General features: G+C 39.7%; 1 protein-coding gene across 8 annotated transcripts in view; it reads right to left on the reverse strand.

Moving 5' to 3' along the window:
• Positions 1-1,686: 1,686 nt before the first annotated feature.
• vps50 (VPS50 EARP/GARPII complex subunit) overlaps positions 1,687-22,297 on the reverse strand; it is a 55,900-nt gene continuing 35,289 nt past the window's right edge. For 2 of the 8 annotated variants that reach the window (XM_086013709.1, XM_086013707.1), the window contains exons 20-29: positions 21,720-21,826; positions 20,882-21,003; positions 17,863-17,940; positions 17,361-17,441; positions 11,064-11,212; positions 10,218-10,314; positions 9,228-9,386; positions 6,377-6,498; positions 3,781-3,970; positions 1,687-2,619 (exon numbers count right to left, since the gene is read on the reverse strand). In XM_086013709.1, the coding sequence (XP_085869835.1) occupies positions 2,500-2,619; positions 3,781-3,970; positions 6,377-6,498; positions 9,228-9,386; positions 10,218-10,314; positions 11,064-11,212; positions 17,361-17,441; positions 17,863-17,940; positions 20,882-21,003; positions 21,720-21,826 (1,225 nt within the window). In that variant the 3' untranslated portion in view covers positions 1,687-2,499. Of the gene's footprint in view, positions 2,620-3,780; positions 5,737-5,815; positions 6,205-6,376; positions 6,499-9,227; positions 9,387-10,217; positions 10,315-11,063; positions 11,213-17,360; positions 17,442-17,862; positions 17,941-20,881; positions 21,004-21,719; positions 21,827-22,297 lie in introns of those variants that run through there. The other 6 variants (XM_086013712.1, XM_086013708.1, XR_015081976.1 and 3 more) reach the window with 5 other exon arrangements.

Raw genomic sequence — 22,297 nt, forward strand, 5'->3', positions numbered from 1 at the left:
TAGGCTCCAGCTCACTCGTGAACCCAATCAGGAAAAGTGTGGGAAAAAAATGGATTGTCTCTATTATCCTGTTTGCAGTGACGATGAGGGGTCAGGACACTGAGTAATATGTGGAATTTGTGAAGAATTTCTTGTTTTATTTAGTGGCATAATAGAATGCTTCATACTCGCCTACGTGATTTACGCATGCTCATCTTTACTCACAGATGTGAGTCGTGTTTCTGAGGGTAAAAATGGTTAAAGCTGCAAAATTAAACCATTGATAAGTCCCAAGAAAGGTTAATATACTATATACACGTACACAATATAGTAAGACCTAATAAAAAAAAACGCTTGATCAAAGTGAATATACAGTATACATAGAGCTACATATATGTTTGTTACGTTTAAAAAAAACATTATTTTCAAGGTGGAAAAAAAAAAAATCCCTATTTACCCATAGTGAGGAATCTCTTATCCAGTTGAACCTAAAGTGTTTACTCGTGTTGTCAGCGTTGAGTGCAGCGCCTTGCGTTCAAGCGCTCTCGCCGCTCTGCTCATGTCATCGAGCACACAACATTTATTCCGCCTGAGCTCAGCTAGTCAGGCAGCAAATTAGCGATGGCTGCTTGCTGGAACAACGATCTCAAGGCGCTGTTTTCACAGTCGAAGCAGCACATCCAATTAGCCGTCTCCATCTCTAATGCCAGTCAACAAGATAGGGAATTACCGGCATTAAGTTATTTAAATACAACTAAATAATGTTTATTTGATTATCCAGAGCTGTGTCTAACTTGAACTCGTGTATGAGACAGTGCTGTATACATCATTTCCTCACTCTGAACAGCTTGTTTAGTGGCTTCACTTCGTATAAAGGGCAGACATTCAGAGTTAAACCAATAAAGGTTGCGTTATGAAAAGCTGTGCAAGCACCACCCTCGGAGGCATGCGCAGTCATTTGCTGACACTTTAATACAATATCAAATTCAAGGCCTAGAGGCCAGACCTGGTCCGCCATGTGATTATTTTTTTTTTTTTTTGTGACACACTAAGGCAAATCAAGTGTGCCTACTATTTAAAATCTGGAGCATAACTGCTAATGTCTGAATTTGTGCGGTGTGAAATAAATGCAGACACCAGAGTGTAAATAAATAAATAAACTCCCAGAATGATGTATACAGTAAAGTGCTGCATTATTGCCCGTTATTGTCGCAAAGAAGGCGCAAAAATCGCCCTTTATATTTCCCTGAACTTCGAGCCGTGACAAAGAATGGGTGAAGTGCCGCAAGTATCTCGAGATATATATTTGCTTGAGTATAGAAAGTATGAGGGTCACAGGCGACGACTTGGTGAGCCTCTCAAGATGTGCACCATGAATCATGCATGGACCACTCCATCATAATGGATGTGATGACCTCTGCAAATTCTCTGCACGCCTCTTGACGTTTTCAGCCCGATAAAAGCTTTGAATGTGCAAACAACTGGGAAATACAGTGTGGGTGGAGAGCGCAGGAAAGAAATTAAAGTTCCCCGCGTGATGCGTGTACTCATATCATGGCCGCTGCTCTTGCCGTGTCTCAATTAATCACAGGGTGCTTCCAAACTAGCATGCGCAGCTGCTAATGACTTAATTAGAGAAGACAAGCACATTTGAATAGAAACGGCTAATGTGAGGCAGTTCAACAAATATAAGCAAACATTTCCGTGCAGCGTGTGCATTCACTGGTTTATTATGGTACAATAATTGTGGTTCAACCCTAATTCCAGCTCTGACATATTGTTGGGATGGTTAAGTACTATTTGTATTTGTTTCATTTGATGCATTACATGATAAAGAGTGAAACAGCACAGCACGCATCCTGGTTGTTATAGAAAACACCAAAACAAGACAAAGAGCCGGAAATAAATACAGACATTGTTGAAAACATTCACATTTGCACTTTTCTTTTCTCTAAAGATGATGCGCGATCGGGAATACCTACGTTTATAGATTCTTTTTTTTCTTCCATTTGCAGTATTCCAATGCAAATTCATAATATGGTGCCTGGAAGGTAAAATCACATCATTCCCACAAAATAATGAACACAGTCAATTCTAGGTGGTGCATATATACAATCTAACTGTAAATGACAATTATATTAAAGATTCTTTGACAAAACAACAAACAAACAAACAAAATCAACTACCTAGTTCTCATTAGCTGGAGTGCGTGAATAACTAGTAAGACATAATCGATAAAAATAAATGTGAACCATCATGTGATTTTTTGCAACGGATCCACAGTTCTCACCTAATTTATTACACGGTGAATTCCAGTTTTCCTTGTAGTTAACTGGAAAAAACAACTGCAGAGAAGTTATGATTAAAAAAACCAACAATGGGGTCAACGAGCACTGTGGTACAGATATGAACTTGAAGTTACTACATCCATCATACAAATCATTTGGTTGATGTCAAAGGACTCCGTCGTTTCTACTGTTTTTACATCTCATCAAGCTGCCTGGTACATTTAGATGTGGTCTATCTCTTGGGTCTGTCAATGTCATCAATGGCGGCCAGAAGTTTCTGGCGGGCCTTCTTGTTTATGTGGGAGCCCAGACAAACGTTCACCAGGTTTGCGAGCTGCTTCATGGAGTACTCCTGACAAGAAAAGAAGATGTGTTTTATTTATTTATTTTTTAGGCCAGGTCCTATACCAGAATAGGTTAAAAGAAAAAAAAAAATACAAATAAACAAATAATAATAATAATAATAATAATAACAACAACAATAAACAATGATTGATTCCCATTTTAATTGCTATGCTTTATGCACATTCATTTGATTATAGTTCATGAATAATTCTCCTAATTAAATTAATTTAAAACATTTAACGTAGGTCTATATGCAAAATTGTTTAAGTATTTTATTACTTCAAAAAAAAAAAATCAGCTAGCGATTATAGCTAAATAATGAATAAAAATACATAAAAACAAATCAATTACGGATAAAAATGCAACAAATACAGAATAGTTAGAGCAGCAGCGGTCGAATATTTTGGTATTCAGATATCCTATTGAAAATTCGATTGAATAATCGAGTATTTGGATAGAATAAATACATATTTACTTAAAGAACAATTATGAATAATAATAATAATGAACAACCTATTGGCTTTCATATTGAGATCATGAACATTTTTGTACTTAGTTTTAAGCTGTGCATAGCAGCAAACTGTATTTTCCTCGCTAGAAACATTAGCGAGTGATTATGGGACGAAGTGACATCAAACCCACAGTAGCAATTATGCCGACTAAAACGGAGCGTTTGAGTGAGCCTGATTTGTTAAAAATAATCAGTAGGAACTGCAATTGTGTATTGCTGCTAACCATTCGCCGCTAACGCTGGTAACAGGCGCCATATTGCTGGAAATACATTTGCAGGATTCTGTCAGCAAAATCAATTTTTTTTTGTGTCCTTAATTAGTGATTGGACATGATTAAATTCTCACTGTTTTGATACAATGCGAAGTATCAACTATTGTTGTTTGTCTTCCTGACAAAAAAAAAAAAAAAAATGGGTACCCGAGGCAGATACTTTGCCCACCCTTGTATTATATAGCTTTGATACAACAGGCATCCTTTTGGCCACACAGTTGAACATTAGCATGAACCCATTTACGGGGGTGCTTTAAGTTTGTCAGCAACATGCTTCAAATTGACAGTCGAAAGAGCAACGCTACCCCCGAGGTAAACTGCCAGTCCGTCTCAGCAAGAAAGCGATACGTCTACGTTTACAAGCGCGACTGAGGATATGCCTCACCCTGTGGTTCTTGATGAACTGCTCCATATCATTCTCCGTCAGGTAGTAGGCCTTGATGTAGGTCTCGACAAACTCCTTATCGGGAATGGGCCTGAGGTCAGTCAGCTTCTCCAATTTCATCAAGAACTGTTGGAAGTCCAGCTGCATCAGGGCTCGGCCCTCGTTGCTGCATTTCTTCACATTAGCATAGCTAGAAAAGAGCGGGCAGGAAATAGGAAATTCACATGTGTCTGGCCACTGGAGAATGTCTCATTATTTGACTCGTGCCATCCTAAACGCGGGCAGACCCCATTCGGGCTCGCCAGCCGCATTTCGCGGCGCTCGCGTTGCCAGATGGCACGGCGCTGCTTTCATTTTCGAGCGGCAAATCACAGACCCCCTTGTGCCGTGGAGGCGCCACAAGCCAACGGTGCTCGGAACTTGCTGCTGAATCTCATCAGAAAGCTGACATTAGCCAAACGTGGATTGGCTGCGCTTGACTGCAAAACAATTCCATTTGGTTCTTTTACTGTGGAAAATGCAGAGGATTTAAAGTTTAAAGGGCAAACTTTTAAGCAAGGTGAATGTTCTTTTAAAGTTTAATTTAACATTAGGTATCAATCCACCCATCTTATCCTCATTAGGGTTGCAGGTGAGCTAGAGCTTATCCCAGCTAAACATTTATAATTACCATATTAATTGTGCTAATTACCATTAGCATGTGTTTTCGCATTTTATGTTAGCTAGCTTTTGTTAGATGTACATATGGTTTGGTTGAACCTTTTCCTGTTTAGGTAATGTTTAATTTTGCTTTCTCAGAAAACAATTCTTATGCAAAGCTAAGGTAACTCTTCATGCGTGTGTTTTAATTTGTTAAGAAAAATGCAGACACTACCTGGTACAGCTTTCACTTTCTGACTGAAAAGAAACAATAAATTACTTTTTTTTTTTCATTTTAAACAGAGTGTGCAGTTCTTCTAATGCATTTGTGCGTATCGAAATAAAATAAAGATTTTGAGCTTTCCACACTTTTTAAAATACAGTGGCATTATTCTGAAAATTTACATATCAGGGCTATCTCACCGTATAATTAAGTGTATAATGACTACAAATTCACAGAAGTGGGAGCCTGGCATTTGGTCATTCAATCATTTTCAGTTCTTCTGTGTTCTCACCTGGAGCCTTAGAAAAGCTCTCCAGAAGAAGCATTTGTTTTTGATTTTTACTCATCTTAGTAATGTGTAGTTAAGTCTTATTTTAACATTAAACAGCCGGCCATCAAAACTGGAACAGGCAGGTGAGGGTCAAGGCACCATAGTGACAGGGATTGGAGGTTATAATTTCATGATGAACCAAAGCCTTGGTATCAGCCCATGATCCATGTTTAGGTATTGCTGCCTTAACTTTTCAAGTTAAAATAACTCAGGACGACTTCGACCTTGCTGCGAGCATCACTGAGTGTCGTTATCTTTGATCAGCATATGCCTTTTAATGCCTCCCAAGGAAGAGCTTTGATCAGCTGAAGGGGAACCGGAACAAAATGGTGACCTTACCTGTTTCAAATATATGCAGGAAATACATTTGCAGGGTTCTGTATTGTGAAAATGCTCAGAGAAATGTGAGGAAAGCAAAACAGGGGCAGGGTAGACAATATGAATGCAGGCAGACAAAGAGACATTACCATGATTAGTGTGTATAAGTTCAAAATTAAATTTACTCAAAGTGAGGAAAAGTGCATTAAGTTTCCCTTTCCGGGGATGTGCCCAATAATGTAGATTTTTATGTCACTAACACACTTTTTAAGTGTATTACTTTTGAAAGTACCCGTCACCAGAGGACATAAGCAATGAGGTTGACTGCAGCCTCGCATCATCATCACTCAGAAAGGTTGCGTCGTGAGAGATGAGAGGGCTTCATCACACCTCCGATTTAACAAGCCACTCCACACGTCCACTCATCCACGAGGACGCAGGTAGTCTATAAAAAAAAAAAAAAAAAAAAAAAAAAACACACGCACACACAGACCCTTCCTGTCACCTATCAAAAGCTGTATCTGGTGCGTACAAGCAAAAAAAAAAGTAATGAAATGCATTGCAGAGGGATGTGTCAAGAGCATTTTACAGTTAGAGCGCGAGTGGCCCGTGTCATGCAATTCCCGAATGAGTCTGGAAGAGACGGCAGCAGAGCAAAGCAAGGGAGACGGGATGAATGTAGAGTTGTTTTGTGAAAGGGTAATCCCAAAGGAATCCTGCAAAGAGAGTCTGCACCACTCTTGTGTGGGCTGGACGTAGACTGTATGCGCTTCTGGGCGCAGGACAGCATCATCATCTACAGGAGGATTCTTGGATTTATGTGGGTGTCAAAATATGTAAATGTTGCGTTGTGTGTACAATTTTTTTCAACTTTTTTTTTTAAACCCCTATATCTATCTATCTATATCTATATCTATATATATATATATACATACATATACACACACACAAACACACACACACACACACAAATACTTACACACAGTGTATTTATATTTGGATGATCTAAAAGTAGTGCTTGACTGGACTGACATGGGTTACTGCAGATATTGCTTGAGAGGCTACAAACGAAATGACTGTCTTACCCCTCTACAAGAGTCCTGTTGGCCAAGCGGATGCAGTGCTCCCACAAGACATTGGACACAGGCAGCGGAATGCGCACGTGTCTGGAGATGTCACCGAGCCGCTTGTTGAACATCTCAAACTCCTTTTGTATAAGAAAAAGAAAAAAAGTCATCATCTTAAGTCAACAGACAAAATATTGTCAATATAAACACTAACTTTAGTCGAAGCCCCTTTTGCATCATCAGAGATTATATTGTATATACCAGATCGGAACATACTTTTAGACAAAGGTAGTGCTTTGACACCATCTTGTGGCATCTTGGTGCCAAGGAATTTTGTTGAAATGAGGTGAGGAGCTTCGGTTTGGCAAAAACAGTGCTTTGCCGCCATTTTATGGCACCCCAATGAATGTCACGGTAAGACAGTACTTCACACACACATAGCAGTATAACAACACAGTTCAATAGAAGCCAAAACATTTTTTCTCTAGAGTGAGCATCGTACGGTGTGACTAGAATATTTACCCTTCAATCTTACTTTTCCAACTAAACCAGTTCAACTCATTCAATCCCAAAGACATATTAATACGTCTTTTCACAGTCCAACCATTTAATCCCAGGAATTTGTTTATATTTTTGCAAATTCTTTTCAAACCTTAGGGTAAAAGAGGCTCTAAAAATGTCTGGTACTGAATGAGTTAATAGAAAAGCAGTTGGGCGCATGTCGGGGTCATCAGTAAGATGCACGTATTAGAGCGTTTACAGCAGATAACGCATTCACTTGCATGAAAGAACCCCTGCTGTACGCTTATCATGCGCACATCCTCATCCATTTATTTATACCTTCATACATACATCTGGCAGCCACTATTTATCGGAAAAGGCGAATCGAGGTAAGCGGACTCGTTTTGGTTGTTCAAGACGTTTGACCTTTATCCAAAATGCTGGTCACCAGTCAACCACAGGGCATGTGTAGAGAATTCACACCTATGGACAATTTAGAGACTTCATGTAAGCCACAGTACTTGGAGAAAATCCACACAAGGATGGGTGAGAAAAAGCAAAAACCAGAACCTTGATAGCTGGCACACACAACTGTATTTAATTTGGTATCTTTGAATGAAATGTTATTCCATCTTAAATAGCCTCACAATAGTTTCTTACTTCAGCATTTTCTCAATGAAGTAATTTGGAGGCTACAGCATCTCCATGCCACTTTATATGCAAATCAATGTCATTGTTGAATGCTGGTGATAAACCTGAATTCATGAATAAAATCTCTCTCTGCGAGCAGTATAACAAAAAAAAAAATGTGGCACGCTCGTTTCAATCAATGCACACGACACAATGCGCTTGCATTATGTGTATGTGACAAGTTGTTGGAGTGGGTTATTAGTGCCCGATGGGGAAAGGTACATGCCAGTTGTAATATGCACCATGTCAGTCCGTCAAGTGGACCATTTTGACACCGGAAGGATTTAATCCCGGCCAGTGACTCGGGGATTGCAATTTAGCTCATGAACTAAATTAGTTAGGCTTAAGCGCAGCACTGCCAGAGCCAGACAAAGATCTGTGAGCCATGCAGGAATTCAAGAGGTGAGTTGAACTCCTTTTTCGGGACAAAATACTTTTCCCTCTGAGCAGAATATTTTATTATGCATGACTCCATTCATAAATACATCATCTATGGACTTTTGGGGCGGGTATGTGAGTTAACACATTCCTTAACAGGGATGTGAGTCCGGTTCACAGCTGCACACTTCGGATAACCTTTTCTGACCTCTCAGTTGAACCTCCCCCTCCCCCTTCCCCTTCCAATGCAAAATGAGCATGCATGGAGGTGCATATTTAGTGGGTTACTTTCACTTCAGTGACACACACAAAATGTCTAAAACTTTAGAGGAGCTCTTTGCTCCACTATGTTCCAAATGGTTCACGCCATCGCAAATGATAGCTTTTAGAAATCAGAGTGCATGGAACAAAGAATTGCTTTTCATGTAAATTAATTAACGTTATAATTAACTCATATTTTATTTCGTTATTAATTTAACTCATATATTACACCTCAGTGGCACAACTGATTTAATGTTCATTTTATTTACATAACTGTCTGCAAAAAAAAAAAAAAAAAAATGCAAGACAAGACCAATGTAGTATGAACACAGGTCTCCGTGGGCACAACAACAGAACATAACAAACAAACAAAAATTGACTCCATTGGATTACAATCAGTTCCATATTACCTCTTTGGCAACAAATTCAATCTGGAAAAGTTTAAAAAAAAAAAAAAAAAAAAAAAAAAAAAAAAAAGGTTTGCTCAGCATGATCTGTTGCCATTTGGCTCAATACCACTAAACAAATTTCCATTTTTTCTCTGCCGGTGTGACAGAAAGAATCTTGAGTTCTCGTCGCAAGGACGAGAATGACTAAGTTACAGCAAACATAATAGCAAATGTGCATTTGTTGTCAAATCCTGCATTTAATGTTTGTGGAGTAAAATGAATTACTATTGATCTTGAGGTATAGTCAAAAATTACATACCGTCTAAGTTGGTTTTAAGATGGACAGTGTATTAATGTATATCTACAGTAGATGCACCATGAATGTTGTTCATCAAGACAATCTGGTTCCAGTAATAACATTGATAAAATCAAAGGCAGTACAGTGGAAAAATTGGTGTTTGAATCTTGTCTGAGGCTCTCCTGTCTCTCTGGCTTCCTCCCACATTCCCAAAACATGCATGTTCAAACCTGTCCATTGGTGTAAACGCTCACTCATGACATGTTGTGGACAAGCGGCATAGAAAATGGATAGAATCCAATGTGGGATGCAATAATGTCACACCATGTGCACATTTCACAAGGAACATTACCTTTAGGAGCACATCCACATATATGTTATGCTGGGACATGATCTCTTTAATATCCCATTTAACGCCAGACATCAGGAGCAACATCTGCTCATAGTCGATGGCCTTGGCTGCCACGATCCAGTAAATGGGCTTCCGCAGTTCACTGGCAGTAGACACAGTCTGAGAGAAGGAACACTGAATTGTCAATTGGTCAAATTCGATTTAAAAAAAAAAAAAAAAAATGTTTTATTTGTTATTTTTTTGGACAGCATTTAATATGACAGGAATACATTTTAATTGAAAAAGTTAACATATAATCTTCGGACAAGAATACATCCATAATAGGAATGGCCGTTCTTTCAATCCATTTTTTAAAAAGAAGTGCATTGACGCCATTCTAATGGGTCATGACTTTATGACTATGGGAAAATTTGAGTCCTAGTGTGGTGCTATTTGAGAAGGCCAAATATAAGCAGTAAGGGGCCGTATCTCTTCGTGCATGCAAATGGTTTGTGTATATGCAATAACATTTTCAAAACATGGCATTCAGTCATCATTTAAACATGTGAAATGTCAAGTGCCTGCAAAAGGAAGTGGCAGGAAAAGAGCAGCTGGCTGAATTTTGAGTGACAGATCATTTTCTTTGCAGAACGCAGAGAGAATAGCACACAGTTACTCGGCCGTTGCTACTAGAGCAGAAATTGGTTTCTTGAGGAGTAAAAGTCAGTGCTAGTTGAAAATGGAGTGAGTGCTTCGAGAATAAGAGTGGAAAAAAATATGACAGTTAAACTCAAAAGAGCACAAAAAACTTTGTAAAGAATTATCACCTCATGTAACAATAAGCTGCTTGGACATTTAAATGTCAAACGGGTCACGTTTGATCACGACTGAAGGCTTGGTTGATGCCATTCTTGTTACATTAGCGATTTGGATCGAGTCATCTGTTGCTGACAGTGACAAATAACATTTCTGGTAATTGGACAAAAAGGAGCAGGATGTTGTGTGTTCTACCTGGGAATAGAACTGCTGCAGAAAGGGCTTCTTGGCAGCAGGCATCATCGTGTCCAAATGGGATTGAAGCGACTCAAACTGCTCAGCCAAAAACACGCTGAGAAAGAAGACCAAAATTATTGCAGTTAAAATCAGTCTACAATACTAATTCTAACTCATCATAGCCCTTATTAATCACCTTTAGTAATGTCCTCTCGACCTTATGAGTTTTAAATGTGCTTACTGTTTTTATAGACATTTACTAGGGCTGTCAAAGTTAAAGCATTAACTATGGAGATTAATTGAAATTTTCTAATGCACTAAAAAAAATTAACTCAGTTAATTCAATTTTATTTACTTTCTGTTGCAGCTGACCTCTGCTCACTGTGCAGCCAAACTTAGAGGAGAATCATTGTCACAAAGACGGACTTTTACGTAGATTTACTTTAAAAGGTTGCTCGACGGCTCATTGGAGAAATCCAAAATATTTGGCACACTTTGCAAAGCCAAATTCAAATACCCTGTTAGTTGTACGTCGTTGGGTGCATTGTTCAACTGTTGTATTTTACAGGAAGAGAATTATATTCAAGGATCAAAGAAAGCTATTAGAACAGTCTTTGAATGGAAATATACTTTTACGTTTTTTTCCGCATTAATTCCAAGATTATACTCAAGTAAATATCAGTTCCAAGCTTCGTAAAAAATTGTAGATGAAAAATGCGATTAATTGCGATCAATTATGGAACATTTTGAGATTAATTAGTGAAACAAATTCAATTGCTTGACAGCACTAAAATTGACCTTTTATTAATCTAGTTATATTGAACGTTAACATAGGTTGCTTACATATTTTGAAGGGATACTTACAGGGACTCGGTGGCGACCACTCTCTGTGCAAGCCCATAAAGCGTGCCGCTGTTGGTGAGGACCACCATTTGGCTGAGGTGGGGGCTCGGCACTTTCTCTTTCCTGTCCTCTGTGGAAGCGTGCACACTTGGATTTTCACTGCCTGCCTCCTGCAAGACAAAGAGATGCACAAAGCTTTTTTTTATGCCTCACTGTTGAGTTAATCCATGATATACAGCATTTATATAGCGTGAAAATGTGCTGCGGAACATCTTAGGACCTGACCATTAAGGCAGAGCACTAAAGAAAAAGAGCAGTGAAACTGCGTATATTTTTTTCCCTATGAAGCATGTCTATGAGAAGCAACACGGCCGTGTGAGCACCTTTGCGCTTTGCTTCTCTGAAACGGCCTCCGGCAGATCAATGGCAATCAGGCAACTAATAAATGACTCTGAGCTCCGCTGCTATCAGTAGTGTTCCACATCATCCTCTCACAAAGCACACTCCAGGGCATTGTGGCTCTAATGCTTTGGACGACCACTATTAGCGCACACTGTAATGGTTTTCAAACAAAAAAGTGTGCAAACGAAAGAATGAATTAAAGCTTGGATTCTAATTACGTTGAAATACAAAACACAAAGTTAAAAATAAATGTGGGCATCACAACGGCAGTGTTTGACACAACAACATCCGTTATCCACTATTAAAGTCTCTACTTTTACTAGTTATTCAGATATAGCTTCATCCTTAACTGCCAGAAGAAACATGCAAAAAAGTCTTGGGAGAAGGAAACCTGATTTCACATTGCAACATCATTTCCAGACAGGAAACAGATTAGAAGTGTTCAAAGTCACGACTCATGAGACACTAAAACTGCAGCAATCTTTCTTGGGCACAACAATAAAAGTCTAGAGTTGAAATGCTGAATTTCAATGAGTGTCCTTTCAAGGGTTAAACATTTTATAGACCAACGCAAATCATGTGCTGCGCTTTCACTTTTGCAAATAAAATCTTACTTTCTATGAAATGTTCCAACAACTGAAAGATTAATAATCCACATTTTCTTAATCCTGTGTAATTTATGACTCAAGAACAGTCAGTCGCCTTTGCGGTTGTTGGCAAACAAAGCCAGCTGCTTAAGACTTTAAATGTGTTTTGTCTCCATTCAGTCGTTCAGAAACACAAGATGAATGAAGGCTAGGAATAAAACGTGCCCAATTTGCCCAGACCAAATTACCAAAGTGTAAACCAGTCTAAAACTAATAATTGATACGGTACAGGAGACGCGACAGTGTTCAGAAATGAATTAATATATTCCGTTCCAGAGACGTCTATTTGATTATCGTAATTATCTAATCAGGACACGGAGTAGCAGGAGATCTTTACTAGTACCGCTAAATACAACAAGTAAGAATTGTCTTATTCTTACGTTGGAGTCTGCTGTCATTTAAACACTTCAGAGGGAGGACTCCCATTGAATAAAATAAAGCGGCCGGGCAAATATTTTCAGCAATGATTTTTCAAACATGCGTTATATATGTCGATAAATAGAACAATACTGCAGTTATTCAACACGAATAAGTCTTGTAGAACAAACTGTACAACCAGTTTTTCCCCTTCATAAAGATACATTGTCCTCTCTTGGTATATGCAATATCATGAAGTTATACATCTTTGATCATACCAGCTCCTGAAAAGATGGAAAAGTTTTCCCGGCAATCGTATAACATCCTTTTCAAAGCTTCTAGAACGAATTCTTTACGTGAGCCTGTCGGTGAGTAATAAAGAAGAGCTTGCGTCAATATTCTTTAGGTCATTCATATTCTGTGGACGTGCAAAAGGGAAAGTTGTTTGGATTCTGTCTGTAGGTATTAATACCACACACACGCACACGCACACACACACACACACACACACACACACACTTCTCCCGTGTGGACCACCAGCTCGGTAAAAGACGACGAGGCCATCAAAGCTTGGGAGCTTATCTACCCTTGTGTAATGATTTCAAAATAAAGGATTGAATCCCCATTGGAAATAAAGGAGACATTGGGAGACTTTGCTGCTATCAATTTCAAAACATAGAGGGGTAAGGCGCTGACGGAGGAGGGAGATCAGACATGGGATAAGAGTCTATGCCCGTTGTTCCTCTTAAAACCGATCAAACGATAAAGCAGCAGGATTTGTTCACTTGAAAATTACAAATCCGAGAATACGATGACTTTCTGAAGTGATTCATGGTATCGGTTCTCTCGCATTTTTGCCATTTTCGAATAAAAAGAGAAAAAAGGACTATTAATTACGGGTAACTGAATTCAAACCGTATCATCACAGCTGTCATAAATGAGGCTTTCAGCGGGGGGGGGGGTTATAAACATGATCTCTTAGGTGAAGTGTCTCAATCTATCATGATTGACTGCTTGTTCCTCTCCAGTACATCCCGTGGAGATTTATGGTCCGCTCAAGTGGACTGGCTGCAAGGCAATTACTGTCAAGTGGATCTTTTTGCACCTCTTTGCCACACAATTACCTGAAATTTTCTTCTCATCAAACATGTTCAACGAAAGGTCTTTAGTTTGTTTTGACAACCACTGACCCCTTGGAGCCATCTAGGCTGACAAATATTAATGGAATCATATGAAGAAAATGACTTGGGATTCAGAGACAACATTAATACCCCAAAATGGGCAAATTTCCTGTTAGTGTTTTGTTAGACGGACATAGTTATGTTTACCGTTAATTCAACTAATTGTTTGGCGAAGAGTAGCTATCTAATTGGTTTTAAAGCCACTACTGTAAAGACACTTCAACGTATGGATGGCCGGATCCTTCCAGCTGTCGCAATGAATAAACCTAAGGTGTAAGGAGCAAGAGTTGAAAATATTTAAATTCCAGCGCATTCATGCATAGCAATATATTCTTCCCACAGGAGCTGTGATGAGTCACCAGTGGAAATTTAGGGAACTTTGAAGCAATGGAAAGTGCCTCCAAGGGGATCAACTGTCTCCTTATCACAGCCAAGGAACATGACCTACTGCTGAACCTTTCAGAGGACGCTTTGTGCACTCCACTCAAAACCCCCTGAAAAATGTCAATACTTGGGATATTCTGACAAATGCAGTTGTACCGTAGAGCTTAATTATGATCCATAACCGCTGTCAAACGCCAGTCCCTTCTGGCTTGTTGGACCATTTACTAGAAGCGAGTGAGCAGGCCACAACAAAGACACTGATGTCGGCAGTGATGCGCTCTGAAAGGCGACGATCCAATTACTGGGTGGAGAGTACAATGTGTGACTGAATACATGCGTGTGAAACCACTAGTGACATTTGACGACATTTCATGACCCCATTCAAAATCTGTAGCCTCGAACAATGATCAAATGCATTATGGTTTTAGTTCAAGTGATATTATAACTCAGCCTGTCTCATGACAAAATAATGCACTATTAAAGTTCGAAAAGCCTATAATTATTAACATCAACGGGGTGGGAATGAAGGCGATAAAAGGAGGACAAGACTAAGAAATCTGTTGTTCATTGAAAATCCAAGTGTGTGGCAGCTCTAAATGTTGCCTAAAGCAAGGGGCTCTCAACATCTGTCACAGCTGAACTTTCAACCAGGGACACCGTGGACACAGATGGGCAACGGCCATGAATTTGATACGGTCGTGTCATCAAATCTTCCCCCAGAAACATCATTAATGATACCATTAGTTTATACGGTGCAGCGGATCCCTTCCAAATATCAATTAAAATCCAAAGAGGACTATGCAGTCGAACATAGAATTTAAATCAGCAAATGTGCCTCGGACAATGACGCAACATTTTTCCCGCTCTTCCTTGAGCAAGCTTTATATTTCAAAATGACAACAAGCTATCATGAAGGCACACTGATTTAAAAAAAAAGAAAAAGAAAAAAAGGTGAGAGGGAGGTAGAGCAACACAGCACAAACTAGGGGATGATGTTTTTTACTCTTTTTCCCTGCGGATCTTTCAATTTAAGGTAAGGCCACTCTGTACCTGAGATGAAATGAGATGGTACCCCGCCACCATTCATGTGGGACTCTGAGTCATTACCAGCGCACTGGCTTTAGAATCAAACTGTTGCGGCGTCAAATCAGGGGAGCATAACCGCAAGGATTTGACAGCTCAATTGAAATGCAGTGTATAATTAACTTTACAATCTGTTTAAAAATGAGGTCCAACCTGCCCAATCTCTGGAGTACATCGTGTGTGCATTTGCATGCAAGCGCAAGACTGCGCCTGTGGACTCAACCACAGTAGGGTGGAAGTAAAGTCACCTGCACTACATACAAGCCAAATAAAACAAAAACGAATTCATTCATTAGGGAATTAATTAGATTGTGATCATGTGATTTTTCTTGACAGCGTTCCTGATTCCTTCACAGAAAACTCACTAAATAGTTTGTTGACAACGTTCACCATCATCCACAAATCACCAAGATGAAGTACTTTTATTTGAAAGAGTTCATTGGAATTCATTAGAATTGGCCTTAAGCGCACTAAGCCGACTTGTTTACCGGCCGTTGAGAGCTCACTCAAAGAAATCTCTCCAACTCCGACAATTACTTTTCCTTCTCAGCACGGCTGTGTAATTCGCAAACAGTAAGAGCATTATTTATATAAAAAAATTGTAAAAGGTTTTGCTAAGATTTGTATTCAACTGTGTAATTTCCAATCGCACTTTCAATTATTGAACCATTGGTCTAAGATGGCTCCTGCTATTCCTGAATACACAAATGAATCAATGTCTATTGAAATTGCCTAATAATGTTTAAAATGCTTGTAATGTATGATAAATATCTACCATAGATATATAATACTTTTTTGACAAATACTATAATTTTTATAACAATTTTACCAACGTATAGGGTGTAGGAAAAAATCCATTATTCAAGTGAATTTTAATGCTGGCATATTTATTGTTTCTTTCAACATTTTCAATCTTTTCTCACAGTTCTGAAGATAGTCTGAAGATTGTAGTCAAGTCCGTTAATTACTGAGGTGTACATCTTGTATGTGTTGTGAGGAATCTTCACATTACACTCTTGAAACAAGTAACACCCCCTTTCAGTGTTGTTTTGCTCCGTTTTATTCTGCCATTTTAACTTTTCTTTCTTTTTTTTACTGCCTCCTCCTCAGGGCATCCCTGAATCTGTGAACTTTGCGGTGAAAAGCCCACATTGCTATCACAGCAAAATGCCACTGTGCTGCACTGTCAAATATATGTTTTTTTTTGGTGTTGTTGTTTTTTTCGGTGGGGGGAGGGGTCCGCGCTTACATCTGCAGGATACTCCATTCAGCATGCAAGCAGGGAATTTTGGTTTAAGCAAATTTTTTTTTTCTGTTGTATCTTTGTATTTATGCATGCACTTCAACCTCTGTAATTGAAATGTTAACCTTCTCTTACTGTTTGTCCTATAGACACTGTGGCAAAATGCCACAGTCCTGTGATTAAAAAGTTACCAATTTGTATTTTTCTAACACAGGAGCTGTGTACACTTCCAAGACTGATTTCTTTTAACATAATATATATGCTAATTCTATTTTAAATAATAAAATACGCACCCATTGATTTACACAAGGCGAATAAATGCAGCCACACACACGCACCTAAAAAAAGCAATTCCTGTTTTAAATATTTTCAATACATATCCACAACTGAAAGGCAGAGTGAACATAATTTGCATAAACTCTGACAGCACACAGGAGACCCTTTTTAAAACCAAGCCAAAAATGTCATCAAAAGTTCCGATGTTTTTACCTGGAAACAAAACTTCAGCGGCAATGCAGATGCATCCCAGATTAAAACCTGGAAAATGGAGACGACTAAAAAGCAGAAGTGAAAAAGACGGCGTTGGGATCATCATAGATCAGACGAGCCAGACTGCAGGGGGGGGGGTTGGGAAGCTCTGGTATCATGAGAGTATGGACAGCATCAGACTAATTGTCATCATTGAAGGCCCTAATGGAACAACACGTACGAATCCGGCCAGCTCTGGTCACTTAGAGAGAGGGAGCTATGCGTGTGTGAGTGACCAGTAGCCACATAATGATGACCCATAATGTATTTGGTGGCAACATAAGCTGCGGGCTCTCTCGGCAATAAGGCCGCGTATATGGCCGGGATGGTGAGAGAGAATAGAGGGAAAAAGCATTAAAAGGAGAGAAATGTAGAGGCCATAGAGGAGAGAGCATGTTTGTGTCAGAAAATGAGCCCGGCAATGAGGTAATGAGCAATTGTTAAGGAGAAAGCGGACGCATGAGAGTGAGGAGACGGTGTGCTGAAGTCGTACCATGTCAATGAGGCTCTCCTGGATCCGGTTCAGTGTGGTTCGCAGTCTGCTGCTGATAAGGCCCAGACCCGATGATTCATACTGTGAACAGACACACATACGGACATTCGCGCAATGTTAGTGTCAGCAACACCTTGCTGTATGAGAGCGCACACTTCAGGAAAGTGTGAAGGCATGCCACACGCATACACATCTGCGCTCATGTCACGTTGTCCGAGACAGGAGAATCGTTACTTTGGGTTTCAAGCTGACCCTATTTCAACAAGGGGAGGGGGTGACTATAAGGAGCACACGTCAAAATAAAACATTCACACCAACTACTGCAGAGGACAGGTAAACAAAAGAGGGTGGAGAGACTGGAAGCACTACAAAAAAAAAGTCTGAAGTTACTTTCAGATGCACTTGGTGTCAGTTGAGGAAGCAGATCACGCACACCTTCAAATCACCACACAAGTGCTGACTAGGGCGTGGATGCGCAAGGCGGGCCTCATTCTACTCTTACCAAACAAGCTGGGCCCACCATTCGGGCCATACCCGACTCTCTGCCACCATGAGTTGGCAAAGACGGGCTTGGGACAGGCTATAGATGACATAGGGACCACAGAAATGGGAAAAAAAAAAAAAACAGTAAAATTAAAACACTGAGGATGAAGTCAGAACTACAAAAAGATCTGAATCCACTCCAAACGGAATTCAACTTTTACGTGCCTTTGAACTGACAATCACAAAAAAAGAATAAGACAGTTAGTGAACTAAGTGAAGTTACATAATCATTCAAACAGGACACAAAACTTGATAGAGAATACCGAGTCATTGTGGCACTTGTCTGGTTCAGTTTGGCTAGTTTTAAAAACCTTTTGAAGCCTTTGATGTACTTTGTCAGCCCCATTTGGTGGTTAATGTGTCCAAAAATATTCAGGAAAAACATTGAAAAGTTTTGGTCTTACTTCAAAAATTTGCATAAAATGTTTCCCCTTTTTATAGAAGTACCTGCGCACGTCTGACGAACGTCCGACGACCCTTTGGCGGACAAATTGCGAGCTTGAAAGAACCCCGACACAAACGCGCATTTTTCTACCTTTGCCAACAGTCGGAAACGTTCCCCCGTCAGTGGGATAGGGGCTAGAGCAACATTGTCAGACTCAGTTCATATTTGCCATTTCTATCTGCACAGTACACATCCATGCACGCTCATCTCCTCTGTTTAATCTGTAATTTGTCTCTCTCCAAAGGAGATATTTTAGTGACGCATCCAAGTCTGAAATGTGGAGTCCAAAACGGTCTTTCCACTAAGTCCAAACAGATGAACGCCTGATTATTTATGAAGTCTGTTCTGAGAAAATAATGCATCTTTCGCATGTGTGTGACAGACTTAGTTCAGCAGATTCTTTGAGCCAAAATAAACACATATAATGCAGTATTTTCCCTTTTGAATATTAATCAACCTTGACTCTTCAACCGGAGAAGTCAAACAAATCCATCTTGGCAGAGCAGAAAGAGTAATTCCTGGGTCAAAATAGCAGCATATGTGCATAGCATAAATGCTTTTCAAAGATTCATGGAGTGATTAGCATTTTACTGTAGGTGCCTCGCTAAGTGACACCGTTAATGTAATGGGATGGTTCATAAAATGGTACTCAAAAATAGCAGATAATAACAGAAATAATGTGTTGCAGCGGCTGGAAGATGGACAAAGAAGTTTGAAGATGAAACTAGCATGTTATCTTATTTTACCGCCACATGACACATGCATACAAGCGTTAATAATTTGTATTAGAGCAGCCCCTGTGGAGCATTCCACCTCTTTATCTCTTTCAGCTCAACGGGAAGTCTTTTTCCTCTTGCTACCATTACATTTTCTCTCAAGGGTGACGGCAAACAAATGTGTTTTGTTTCATTGTGAAGCACAGTATATAAGATGCGGCCTGGGCTGAGTTGGGGGTGGACTGCAACCTATCATTCAGATGGTATTTTCACAGAGATAATCCAATGAACATAAAACCTACATCATCCATCCTTTTTTTTTTTTTTTTACTGTATATCCTTTTCAGGGTCACAGGCAGATGTGCCAACCCCTCCAGACTTTTTTTTTTTTTTTTTTACTGTATATCCTTTTCAGGGTCACAGGCAGATGTGCCAACCCCTCCAGACTTTTGTGAAGGACTACGCATTGGACATATACACAACATATAAAGACAGACAACCATTCACACTCAAACCAGTGGAAAGCAACAACATACACGTAGTTGTTACATTCGACTTTCACATTTCATTTGCCTCTCTCGTTTACCTTTAAATTATGTCAGCCACAGTAAGACTTCATTTTAAAAAAGCCTCAAGGTCACACAGATTATTTGTGTAGTGCTAGTATGACCAGGCGACCACAACCAGATCATATACAACATCATGCAAATTCTTGTTAAAGTGAAGTCAACCCAAACATATTTTTTCAAGAATATGTTCTATGCAAGCCCACTAGTTGAAACAAGGCAATCTGATAAATATTGTGTGTGTGCAATAAGAGTTAATCCACTCATTTTTAGCCATCTCTGATGACGGCTATTTTGTTACTTCTGTCAACTGAAAATGACATCACAACTGTTCAGGGCTCAGGTAACGACCAAGCAAAGCTCAGCTTCAGAAAACAGGTCAGCCGTGATTGGTCGTTACATGAGCCCTGAGTAGTTGTGATGTCATTTTCAGTCGACAGAAGTGACAAAATGGCCGCCCCCGGAGATGGCTAAAAACGGGTGGATTTTGCTGCTTAACTCATATTCCGCAAACACAATATTAACCAGAATGCCGTGTTTCAACTTATGGGACTGCTAGGAACATATTCTTGAAAAAAATATGTTTGGGTTGATTTCCGCTTTAAGCATTTAAACGACTCTGTTTTCCTTTATTTGACACCATTTCCTCCTCTGCGGATGCGTCTATGTACAGTGCCCTTGGCCTTTGTCTTTCATTCAAACTGCACATACTTTGCTATACAGCTTCTTTTGGGAAGTAGGGAGGATAATTTGCAGTGGAAGTTTCACCCTACAAATCACAGATGTAGTTGTATAGGGTGAATACCACAGACAATTTATGGCATTAATTAATAAGTCCAAAGGTAAAATTACACGGGGTAAATGTGTTTATGCTTGGGCCATTTTATTCTTAAATCAGAATCTGTGCTCTGAGCCAAAATGCAGACTGGAGCCACAAGCTCCATTTAAGAGCGAGTGAGAGTTTTGGAATAAGGGAATAATTCACCCGTGAGATCATAAATCTACAAGACTGACCAGGGAATTTTCTCTCGCCTGCAAGCATTCAGCTCCCAGCGGAGCTACTGTTGCTGTTATGGCAAAATAATCTGTCAAAATGAGGGAGAGCCTTCAGGTTACTCTGTCCAAATCTCAGTCAGTGGTGCAGAATTTTTTCGTTCACGCAACCTCACTATGCACGTACCCTACCACTGAGTACTGACTGAAAATAAAAAAAAAGAGTCTTTTTATAGAGGAGTCACTACAATACTGTACCATGTCATTTCGTCCAAAGAAGGCGTAAACAGCATAGAGGTAGTAGTCAAAGAGCTGCGACACACAGTGGATCACATCGAAGGCAATGGGCTTCAGAATGCTCATCATCTGCATATATTTTCCTGACAAGACACAAAAGCATCAGCCGTTAGAACGTGCTGGAAATCCTTTTACGTTTTTGATATTATCATGATTGAGATCAACAATCAAGGGTTGACTTTCATTACATCTTAAAGCTCCAGGTGTTCAGGTCTTTCAACTTTGTGATATCATTTTGGGGAAATCCCTTTTCTATTCTAGCCACATATTCCAAAATCTTGTAGAAAATCTTCCTAGAAAAGGGAAAAATGATTGCTATAAATGCTGGACCCAGTTCCTGCAGCGTCCTAATACTTTTATCCAAATTATAACCCAGTATCAAACAGTGGACATTTTCCAGGCAAGTCAGTTTCTCATAAATGAAAAGTTCCTGTTATTTATTCAAATTTGCAGGAGATTAAAAGTGTGAAATTACAATAAATTATATCCCAGTTGAACCATGAGGGCCGTAGCTGGATCACATCCCATTTGCATACTGTACTTAGTAATGTCACACGGACATCTAAGTACCTCTTTAGAAGTGCAAGGGCAGAGCTCAGGGCAAAGGCTAACCATTGTTGCTGCTTCTCAGTCACACAAGCAGCAGCAGAGAGCGCAACGTGCTGATGTGCAAAAGACTTAATTAGTGAGAATATTGGTGTCCAGAGAAGCACAAGCTACCAAAATTGATCTGTCCACACCACTCCCAAGAACACGCCAAGCATGGGATGTGCATGTATGCAGAAAAAGGGGGACTCACCGACAAGCCGAATGACGTTGAGGGTTGTGTTGGTAAGGATCGGGGCGTTGGTCTTATTCAGGTTGTAATCTGACCTCTTCTTGCTTCGTATAGTCTCGCGAGACACACTGTTACGGAAAGGAGACGTGACATGACAAAAGAGGTGGTAACTTTATTTTTCCTTTGCAAAAGAGCTGGACAACAACTTCATTGAGGGTGGAAATGTTTCTAATTGATCCATCAGAACCCATTACACAATGTCGGAGGGACAAAAGGACCCCTAGGGTGAGGTCTCTGAACTGGTGAGCATGAGGACCTGGACTCCTGACACACATCATTGAGCTACATTAACCAGCAAGAATTACATTGGGCATTTAATTGCCAGACGTGACCAAACGACCCAGTTCATAATGAAACATTAGGTATTCCTGCTTAAAATAATGGGATATTAGCATTTTAGTGGCTTTAGGCCAATAAACACCCGCCAAAAAAATGCAGGGGTTAAGTGACGGCGAGTGCCTGGGCAAAACAGTATCGGACCTGTGAAAGAATGACATTCAACTCCGAGCACATACATAATGGTGCAATTAATATGCGAG

Source organism: Filicampus tigris, chromosome 18, assembly GCF_054856515.1.
Source record: "Filicampus tigris isolate MCC_2025a chromosome 18, RoL_Ftig_1.0, whole genome shotgun sequence".
NCBI lineage: Eukaryota > Metazoa > Chordata > Actinopteri > Syngnathiformes > Syngnathidae > Filicampus > Filicampus tigris.